The sequence below is a fragment of the Thalassophryne amazonica genome, chromosome 9, assembly GCF_902500255.1.
Source record: "Thalassophryne amazonica chromosome 9, fThaAma1.1, whole genome shotgun sequence".
NCBI classification, from domain to species: Eukaryota; Metazoa; Chordata; class Actinopteri; order Batrachoidiformes; family Batrachoididae; genus Thalassophryne; species Thalassophryne amazonica.
This window is the reverse complement of record NC_047111.1, coordinates 37,906,799-37,918,221: the sequence shown is the minus strand read 5'-3', so window position 1 is coordinate 37,918,221 and position 11,423 is coordinate 37,906,799. Positions and strand designations below refer to the sequence as shown.

Below are 11,423 nucleotides of genomic sequence, written 5' to 3'. Positions count from 1 at the left end.
GGTTATTGTACATGTACACACACACACACACACACACTCTCACGCGCTGCCTCGTCACAACAGATGCATCGTCCCTCCGGTTAAATAATCCTCCATTCAGCTCTTTGGCCGATGAGGGTAACATTGTCCATCTACCTCACAGTGCTTTTCTTTTACAAATCAGCTTAATCACATTGAAAATCGCTCAGTACAGTGCATGGGCCCTTTTGGATTGGTGTCAAACAATTGTTAAATGTGTTGCATGTATCTTTGTTCTGTCTTAATGCCTGTATACTTTGCTCAGAGTTCTACTTCAAATCCACCATGGCACAACATTTTGTTTATCCGCATTATCTTCCATATTTGTGTGATTTTTCTGAATGCTGTTGTTGTCTAAGTCCTCAATCTGTCACTCTCCTCATTCTCTTTCTAGAGGACACACGCTATGTTGGCATCGATCTTATACATTGCTGCAGGCATCTTTCCTTTCCGATTTGGTCCATTGCCCATCAATGTGGTGTGTGCACTCTTCTCGCTAAGGAAGGGTAGGAATGGGGTCGACAGTAGATAAATAGATTTTAACATGTCCAGGCTGCACCACAGACAGCAAAGGGAGGGCGTGGAAATCCTGCTTAAGGTCAGCGGACATTCCAGCAAAGCACAACAGCTTCTTAGTAAAAACAAGTTTCTGTTTTAGGCATTAAGTCTCCAACGTGAACAGACACGTAAACCTTGGTCCCTCCTGAGCTGGAGAAGTAAATACAGGATACATTAGGTGATTAACAGTTTGTGGTTCTTGTTGGCTATGTCATAGGATTGCAATATTAGTCGTGGCACTGTTGATTACTGACAGCATTACTTTGGTGATGTCTGAGTGGAAAAAAGATTTGACTGGACCTCGTCTAGGGCTGTCATAATGGCTTTTCTAAGGCCTTGCTGCGGAGCGAGGGAGGACCAGGGTTGGGGTTGGAGGTGGAGATCTTGCGACACACCGTGTTGGTGTCGCTGCATCTGCAGCCGGGGCGTGTAGCGCGGTCATGGGCACACTGGCATAGGGAAAGGCACAGCCTGGCAGGGGGGTAGCAGCAGAGACAGGGCAAGGAAAAAGGCCAGCAGCCCCATGGTGCCCCAGCGGGCACAGGCGTGAGCTGGGGTGCAGGAGCAAGGCCGGTCAGCACAGTTATCCTCGTCATCTTGGGCAGAGCAATGGTAGAATAGGCCTTTAACACAGCACAAACAGGTGCCGTACTCCACAGCGCTTTCTGCAGAGCAGAGACAGCGCTGCCCACAGATCCAGCACGAAGGCAGATGGCGGGGAGTGCAGCACTCTTGACATTTACAGCGACCACACCTCTCACAAATGAACAAATGCAGGCCCACCTCAGTCTCATTCTCCACCAGGCCTTTTTCCAGGGAAATATCATGCTTGAGTTCTCCTTTGGGCTGAGATCGGACCACAGAACTTAAGCCAGAGTGGGAGGGCGTTAAGCCTGCCAGTAACCGTTGGTCTGAGGTGGCGCTGGTCCGAGACATAGATGAGCTGATGGTGCTAGAACGACTGAGGTGGGTCAGATGGACATGTTGTTGCTGACTCTGGCTTCGTGGCAGGACAGAATGGAGAGAAGGTTGGGGATGGTGGATGTACACTCCATGAAGGAAATGCTCATCGTGGGCATAGAAAAATCCAGATTGGGTGTTTGGTTCCAGTGCCACTGCCCGCTCCATGTAGTCATTGTTGGCCCGGATTGCACGTATCTGGTCGAGTGACAGCACTGGGACCTGCTGAAGGTCCAAGTCCATCCTGAAGGAATGACAAGGGTCCATCCTAGTGAGCCGTGCAAGGTGGCACCAGGGCTGCAGGCTGGAGCTGGGACAAAGTGCTCCCAACTCTCACGGCACATCAGATAAACCTGCAGACAAACACAAATATTGAAATGATGGTGGTTAGTGATAAAAATTTAAATTTGGATGATTCCATCACAATGTTATTTCAGAGCACAACATGTAGAGTTTAGTCAAAAGCAGCTGGATTTCCTGTTTAGGAGTTTCACCACTCATCTAAATAACGCCTTGAGTGACTTGTCAGACTGAACCTTGACTGGAGCTCTACCCCAGTTTGCAGAATGTGTAATATATGCGCAGCAAAATGCAGATATAATTTTTTTTTTTTTCCATTATTACTAAAGGCATGGCATCAATACTTTGTGGATATGACTGTAAAGCCATCAGCATTATCTTTTCTTCTTTCTTTTTTTTTTTTTTGGTATTTGAAAGGATTCAGGATGTCTCAGTACATGGATGAAAGTAGCACTCACAGTGGTTTGTCCACTGTTGCTAAACTACTATACATCCACATTTTACCCTTTTACAACAAGCAAGCTTTTTCAAACATCCTTATCATGGAAATGGGAGGCTGGATATTTTCCTAATCTTAATTTAGCTGCAAACCAAAGAAAAAAGTCTTAATACTGTTGTTGAAAAATCAAATACTACAGGTTCGCACCATGTCTAATCCAGCCCAGTGGCAGCACAGTGGCTTAGTGGTTACCACTGATGCCTCACAGCAAGAATGTCGTGGGATCGCTTCCTGCCCTTTCTGTGTGGAGTTTGCATGTTCTCCCCGTGTCTATGTGGGTTTTCTCCGGGCACTGCGGTTTCCTTCCACAATCAAAAACATGCTAATTTGGGGTCTTCTCCTTTCTCTGCCCCTGGCCAAGGCAGTGTCTCTACATCTGGAGTTTGTCACCAGACTGTGGCTGCCCACTGCTCCTAGTGGTTGGATTGTATCTAACTGCAATTAGGATGGGTTAAATGCAAAGGACAAATTTTGTTTTATGTATGTACAATGACAACAAAAGGTACTTTACTTGGTCACTGTCTAGACTAGGGTTGCTTTTCGGGTATCGTTAAGAAATTATTCGGTCCACCGATATCAATAGTCTTTTTGCTTAATGATTCCCTTATCGGTCCTTCAGAGCAGCCGTTGTTTTTGAGGGTGGTTGTCGGGAAAATGATCATTTCTCTACGTTGATTACAGACCCTGTAGCGCAGGGGTGGGCATCGAGGGCCGAGACACTGCAGGTTTTCCATGTAACCAATCACCTCAGCAGGTGGGTTGCTGATGAGCTTCTGCTCTGAACATAAACACCTGGTTGTCAATGAAATCACCTGCTGAGACACCTGATCATTAATGAAATCACCTGCTGAGGCGATTGGTTGCACGGAAAACCTGCAGTGTCTCGGCCCTTTATGGCACATGATTGCCCACCCCTGCTGTAGCGGCACTGTAATCAGCACGACTCCACTTTGAAGCATAAACCAATGAAGCAGTGCTTCAATCCTCTGCTTCGATGTTCTTGATTCACTGCTCTTCGGAAGCAGCAAGTCCGCTTCTTCACCCCTCACAAAGCCATTAAAATATGTCAATTGTGAGTCACTTTTGTGTGGATTAACGCTGCACAGCTCTCTGCCGAGACAGAGACTGGTCAGAATTAATAACTTCAAAATGAATTGCCGCTTTAAATAAAATGACACCTCTTTCCAAATGCTGTAATACAGACAATAAACTACAACAGACTAAAACATTTTTTTTTTCCCAAAATGAGGCATCTTGCATTCTTTATGAATTACATCCTGACGTTCAGCACAGCCAGCTGCAAGAGCTCAGCTCAGATGTATGGAAAGACATTCATGCCAATAATGTCTGAAAGGAAATGCTTTTGAAAAAAACTACAGATTTTGTTTATTTCTATTTAGGTCCAGAGATCAAGGATCCACCATGTAGAGTTTATTATATTCAGAGTTTAAGAGTTTAAGAAAGGAGAATCGATAATGGTACCCATATTGATAAAAATCTTATCAATACCCATCCCTAGTCTAGACCCCTTTAATAATTGTGTTTTTGGGTCCAAGACCATTTCATTTTCAAATCTGCTCACTGAACATAAGAATCTGTGAAATCCTGTAAAAAGAAAAAAAAAAATTTGTACAAGCAGTTTTTAAAATTTAGAACAAATCTTCTTCTTCTTCTTTGTCTTTCTGCTGTTCCCGTTAGGGGTCGCCACAGCAGATCAATCGTTTCCATCTCACCCTGTCCTCTGTATCTTCCTCTGTCACACCAACCACCTGCATGTCCTCTCTCAGCACATCCATGAACCTCCTCTTTGGTCTCCCTCTTCTCCTCCTGCCTGGTGGCTCCATCCTCAGCATCCTTCTCCCTATATACCCTGGGTCCCTCCTCTGCACATGTCCAAACCATCTCAATCTCACCTCTCTGACTTTGTCTCCAAACCGTCCCACCTGAGCTGTCCCTCTGATATGTTGATTCCTAATCTTGTCCATTCTTGTCACTCCCAAAGAGAATCTTAACATCTTCAGCTCTGCCACCTCCAGCTCTGCCTCCTGTCTTTTTGTTAGTGCCACTGTCTCTAAACCATACAACATAGCTGGTCTCACTACTGTTTTGTAAACTTTCCCCTTCACTCTTGCTGATATTCTTCAGTCACAAATCACTCCTGCACCTTTCTCCACCCACTCCACCCTGCCTGCACTCTCTTCTTCACCTCTCTACCACACTCTCCATTACTTGAACAGTGACCCCAAATATTTAAACTCATCTACTTTCACCACTTCTACTCCTTGTAACTACACTATTCCACTGGGCTCCCTCTCATTCACACACATGTACTCAGTCTTGCTTCTACTGACTTTCATTCCCCTTCTCTCCAAAGCATATCTCCACTTCTCCAGACTAGACTCAACTTGCTCTCTAATCTCACTACAGATCACAATGTCATCTGCAAACATCATAGTCCATGGGGACTCCTGTCTGATCTCATCCGTCAACCTGTCCATCACCACTGCAAACAAGAATCCTTGGTGTAATCCCACCTCCACCTTGAATGAGTCTGTAATTCCGACTGCGCATCTCACCGCTGTCACACTATTCTTGTACATGTCCTGCACTACCCTAACATACTTCTCTGCCACTCCAGACTTCCTCATACAATACCACAACTCTTCTCTTGGCACCCTATCATAAGCTTTTTCTAAGTCCACAAATACACAATGTAACTCTTTCTGTCCTCTGTACTTTTCCAATAGTATTCTCAGAGCAAACATTGCATCTGTAGTGCTCTTTCTCGGCATGAAACCATATTGCTGCTCACAAATCTTCACCTGTTTTCTAAGCCTAGCTTCTACTACTCTTTCCCATAACTTTATGCTGTGGCTGATCAGCTTTATGCCTCTGTAGTTACTGCAGCTCTGCACATCACCCTTGTTCTTGAAAATAGGAACCAGCACACTTCATCTCCACTCCTCAGGCATGCTCTCACTTTCCAAGATTTTATTAAACAATCTGGTTAGAAACTCTACTGCCATCTCTCCTAGACATTTCCATGCGTCCACTGGAATGTCATCTGGACCAACTACCTTTCCACTCTTCATCCTCTTCATAGCAGCCCTCACTTCTTCCTTGCTAATCTCTTGTACTTCCTGATTTACTCTCACCACATCATCCAGCCTTTTCTCTCGCTCATTTTCTTTATTCATCAACTCTTCAAAATATTCCCTCCACCTTCTCAGCACACACTCCTCACTTGTCAGCACATTACCATGTGCATCTTTTACCACCCTAACCTGCTGCACATCCTTTCCAGCTCTGTCCCTTTGTCTGGCCAATCGGTACAAGTCCTTTTCTCCTTCCTTACTATTCAACTTCTTGTACAGCTCGCAATATGCCTTTTCCTTTGCTTTTGCCACTTCTCTTTTCGCCTTACGCCGCATCTCCTTGTACTCCTGTCTACTTTCTTCATCTCTCCGACTATCCCAAAACTTTTTCGCCAACCTCTTTCTCCTTATGCTTTCCTGGACCTCTTCATTCCACCACCAAGTCTCCTTGTCTTCTTTCCACTGTCCAGATGTCATACCCAGTACTGTCCTAGCTGTCTCCCTCACCACATCTGCAGTACTTTTCCAGTTGTCCAAAATTGCTTCCCTCCAACCAGTGCTTCTCTCACATGCTTGCTAAATTTCACACAACAGTCTTCCTCCTTCAGCTTCCACATCTGATCCTTTGTTGAGCTCTCACTCTCTTCTTCTTCTTTACCTCTAAAGTCATCTACAAACAACCATCCTGTGCTGTCTAGTGACACTCTCTCCTGCTACCACCTTACAGTCTGTGATTTCTTTTAGCTTGCATCTCCTATAAAGAATGTAGTCCACCTGTGTGCACCTTCCTCCACTCTTATATGTTACCCTGTGCTCCTCCCTTTTCTTAAAGTAGGTATTCACCACAGCCATTTCCATTCTTTTTGCAAAATCAACTACCATCTGTCCTTCCCCATTCCTATCCTTGATACCATATCTACCCATTACTTCCTCATCACCTCTGTTCCCTTCACCAACATGCCCATTGAAGTCTGCTCCTATCACCACTCTTTCATGCTTGGGCACACTCTCCACCACCTCATCTAACACACTCCAGAAATCTTCTTTCTCCTTCATCTCACAACCAACCTGTGGGGCATATGCACTGATGATATTCATCATCACCCCTTCAATTTCCAACTTCACACTCATCACCCTGTCAGACACTCGCTTAACCTCCAACACACTTTTAACATACTCTTCCTTTAAAATGACCCCAACACCATTTCTCTTCCTGTCCTCACCATGGTACAACAACTTGTACCCACCGCCGATGCTCCTGCTCTTACTTCCCTTCCACTTGGTCTCTTGCACACACAATGTGTCTACATTTCTCCTCTCCATCATATCAGCCAGCTCTCTCCCTTTACCAGTCATACTACCAACATTCAAAGTCCCCACTCTCATTTCCACCCTTCTAGTTTTCTTCTTCTCCCGCTGTTCGTGGCAATGTTTTCCTCCTCTTCTTCCTCGTCTTCGCCCAGCAGTAGCCCAATTTCCACCGGCACCCTGTTGGGCAATAGCACCGGTGGCGGACGTTGTTAACCCGGGCCGCGACCGATCCGGTATGGGAATTCGATTCTGAGTCTGCATAGTTCGGTTGGCTTGTTTTACGCCGGATGCCCTTTCTGACGCAACCCTCCTCATTTATCCGGGCTTGGGACCGGCACTCAGAATGTACTGGCTGCACACCCCATGTGGCTGAGTTAAAATTTAGAACAAATGAAGCTGAGAAAAGATATAAGACATATAAAAACTAACTAACAAACATTATTATCACTTAATGAGGCGTTGCTGGGCCGGTAGCATATATTTACATTTACGCTACCTGACTATACCTGCCCGCAGTAGCGGGTGGGAATTGGGACACTTGCCCACTGTGCATAAACTGATGATGTTATAGCGCACTGCCCAAGAACTGTCCGCAGAGGAAAAGATGAAAAGGCGAGAAGTGTGTGTTGGTCCCAATATGGATATTCCGGATGATTTTATCATGGATAGTTCAAAAATGAACAGCAGCCAAAGCAGCCAGCTTGATGAGGACGCCCTGCCAAATTTGGAGAGCAGTGCGGTACCAGCCAACACGACAAAAGTTAAAGTGAGCCAACTTTTTATGTACACCTTTGCTGGGTGTCGTGCATTTTGAAATGACATTAAATATTGTTAATGTGATTCCACGTGTTGTGTATCTCAGTAAGTGATAATAATGGAAATAACATGCAGTTGTCATGCGGTATGCTTTTTCTGAGTCCCTACGTCCATGCCGTTGCCCAAAATGACAGATATTCGCCCTCATCTAACTCGGATGAATATCTGTCATTTTGGGCGACTGGGCATGAATGTTGGTCCTCTGAAAATGCATACTGCCCTCCAAAAGCATGTTATTGTATTATTATGCTATCTGGTAAAAGGCAGTACTATAGTAATTTACTGAACAAAAAAAACAAATATAAAGAGTACGTGGAAGTTTTAAAATGAAATCATGAATAAGAAAAAAGTTGTTAAAGAATATCCTGCTTATTTTTATACAAATACTGACACAATTGTTAAAGAAAACAAAGCTATAGCAGATCATTTTAATGATTATTTTGTCAATGTGGGTAAAAATGTTGCAAATTCAATTGTATATTCTAAGACGCGGTCTTTGGATTACAGCAAAACAATTAATACAGTTCTGGATTCAATGTTCATTAAAAAAATGGATGAAAAAGAAATTATTGTCAGTTCATAAACTTAAGGGGGAAAAAAATCAACTGATAGTGACAATTTTGATATGTTTTTGGTTAAAAATATTATTGATTGTATTGTTAAGGACCCCTTCACACATAGCACGAATGTGGTCAAATTGCGCGTAGTAAAATTAAAGCCAAATGTGATGTTATAACATTTAATTCTCATAAACCTACTTCATGCTTAACTGACAAAGGTTTGTCTCTGAAGCAAATTTAAATGGTTTCAAACTTATCACATTCCATGGAATTAATTTATTGTTGATTGTCATCTTGCCAATGCTACAGTCATATTAGCTACAAATGAGGGCAGCATGCAACTGGTTTTGTCGGTTGGTGGGCGTTCCTTGGGCGTGCACAATAACATCTACAATGATGTCTTGTAAATCGGTTCAGATGTGTTATCTGGTTACAAAGCTGCATTTTTAGATGTAGAAGTGTTTATTTCTCTCTAACTTATACAAAATATATGAGAAACATACAGTATTTGATTTATGCATAAATACAACTGTTTTGGCATGTTTTCCGCCATCTTGGATTATTTTATTCAAGCGAACAACCAGCTCATGTTACGTTGCCTATTCACTCTGATTGGCAGTCGCCGTGTCACAACCGCTCAGTATTTGCATGAAACAGATGTCAGGTATATTTTGCCGCTGCATAGCTTGCGACAAAGCGACCATTGTCTCTTGCTGCTGCAAAATGCCGACTGACTGAAAATGAATGGCAAGTCGCCGCTTTGGCCCTGTTGCTTGCTGCCGCGTGTAGCTAATGTGACCGCAGCTTACCAATCCAATCTATAAACAGCAACAGCTACAAGCACGCTATAAATGTTAACTGCTTGCCTGGTGTAACAATCAAACCATTTCATACCCAGAAGCGATCAGGATCACCAGATTTTCTTGATATTTTTTTTGACTGCACATTACTGTTGAGATTATCTTTAATACAACAGCCAGTCCACATTACTCTCTGCACAGATCTTTGGAGTTCAGCGTCCACACGACCATTAGCCATGTCATCATGACCGCAGAGTTTCTCTGCTCAGGCTAACGCTATTATTAGCTTGCCAGAGCTATAAGGAAAGAGAAGCACGAGAGCCACACTGTAATTTAGCATCTGTTTAGCACAGCTGCTTTCTGCCACCACAGAGGAAACCCACCTGCAGACAGCAAGGCTGGTACTGTGGTCAAGCAGCTTCAACATAACGAAAATAAAACTGCACGTTTAGTCCTTGAAATCAGTGTGTATCAACCATCTGACCTGTGCTTTGTTTAAATAAGGAAAATAGGATGTGGCATGTGTTCAAAGCTTAACAGTATTGCTGCCGTAAAAGACCGACAACCAGCCACATTTCAAGGTAAGAATGAGATTAAAGAAGATCAGCTGTTAATGGTGATGGCCTTTCACAGAGACAGCAGTAAAATCATGGGGTACACTACTGGTCAAAGTTTTGAGCATGGACCTGTGTGGAGATGGTAATTCCTGAAAAAAGTTAACCGCAACAGGGACCAATCATGTTCTCTATCTCTCAGCTGAACATCTGGTCATGATGATTACTGGAAGTTCTTAGACTTTTTCAAAACCACAGACCATGGCAAAAAAAACAAAAAAAAAACCAACTTGTTCTTCATCATCTAAGCAATCCTCAACTCCCTGCTTTTTCTTTTTTCATTCAGTATCAAAGGACAGCTCTTACTGAATGATTGGACTAACTGTTTCACAGCTTTGTCTGCAGGCGTTACTTGCTGTTTAGTGGCTGAAACTGTCTGGTTTCACACCCAAGAAGTCAACTGCTGACCGCATTTTGCTCTTTGGGTAGTTATAGAACGCAAGTGTGAGTATTGCAGTGCTTCTTTGTTGCGTACATCAATTTTTGCAAAGCATTTCATTCAGTTGATCAGACTGCTCACTGGGACATCCTGAGAATTTGTGCTGTCCCCAAGAAGCTACTGGACATCATAGCCAGATACTGTGAGTGCTGTGCGGAGTGGAGACTCTGAGTTTAACGCCAGTGAAAACTGACGTTCATAAGAATAAGATCAAAGTTATTTATCCCAAAGGAAATTATTTGCCAGAGTACTGAAACAGTAAAAGTAAACAGTGAACAGCGTGTTTTTAAAGACATTTGCACAAGACATTCAACAATTTTGCACATAACTCTGAGTACCTGAAAAACAGTATAACTCTGTTCAGTTGTGCATTATGTATTTTTAGGCAATTGCACAAGATGTTCAACAATATTGCTCTGAGTAACTTAATAACTCTGACTAACTGAGTTATATAGCCTGATTGCCACAGGTAGGAAGGATCTTCTGTGGTGCACCTCGGTGGTCTCAGCCTATGGCTGAAGGTGCTCTGACGGGACATCAGTGCAGAAGGTGGAAGGTGTTGTCCAGGATGCTGAGCAGTTTCCTCAACATCCTCCTATCTGACACCTCTGCCACAGACTCTAGCTCCACCCACAGGACAGAGCCAGCTTTCCTGATGTACTTGTTGAGTCTGTTCATGTCAGCTGCCTTCAGCCTGCTACTCCAGCACACTACAGCATAGAAGATGATGCTGGAAACCACCAAATGTCAAAACATCTCCAACATATTTTTTGCAGACACTGAACCCGAACACAGCTCTCGCTTTGTGAGTGCAGAGATTGGACGGCCCTGAGAAGGGAACACCTCACTCAGCACCTACCACAGTATCTCCCGGGGTACCCATTCATATGCCTTCTGCAAGTCCACAAAACACATGTAGACTGGATGGGCATACTCCTAGGCCCCCTCCAGGATCCTTGTAAGAATAAAGAGCTGGTCGGTTGTTCCACAGACAAGCGGTTGAGCAGACAACAGCAGGTCAATTAAGGAATAACCCCGTTGTGTCTGAAGATTTGTGGACGTTCATGCTGGTTATACAGCCGCAAATTGAGCTTTACCAACGAAGCGTTAGCGTAGACGGTAAAACAGATATTGGTTGGCAAGGCTTACTGTGAGGCAGTGTCGCTCCAACAGCAGTCAGGGTGCGGAGTAATCCATCAAATGTGAAAATCCATCAAATGTGAAACGGTAATTCTGTGTCAGAATCCACATCAATACTTTCGTATGGTAGCTTAAATTCACCCATTTCAGCAGCATTGGCAGTACGCGACTCTCTCTCGCTCTCAGCTAACAGTGCTATTATAACATCTGCGTAGCAGCACGCACAGCTGGTGTTCTGTCAAATTGTGTGTCTCGTCACATAAATCGACAGTTCTACGTCCCGACAACATTGTGCATGCGGAGGGCTGGCTTG

At 43.9% G+C, this 11,423-nt stretch overlaps 1 protein-coding gene across 1 annotated transcript in view; it reads right to left on the bottom strand.

The window, feature by feature from the left end:
- Positions 1-350: 350 nt before the first annotated feature.
- The window catches only part of LOC117517005 (protein sprouty homolog 3), an 81,827-nt gene continuing 70,754 nt past the window's right edge, over positions 351-11,423 (bottom strand). Inside the window, 2 exon segments of the mRNA XM_034177910.1 lie at positions 351-1,085; positions 1,087-1,889. Of these exon segments, the coding sequence (XP_034033801.1) occupies positions 891-1,085; positions 1,087-1,803 (912 nt within the window). The 5' untranslated portion in view covers positions 1,804-1,889 and the 3' untranslated portion in view covers positions 351-890.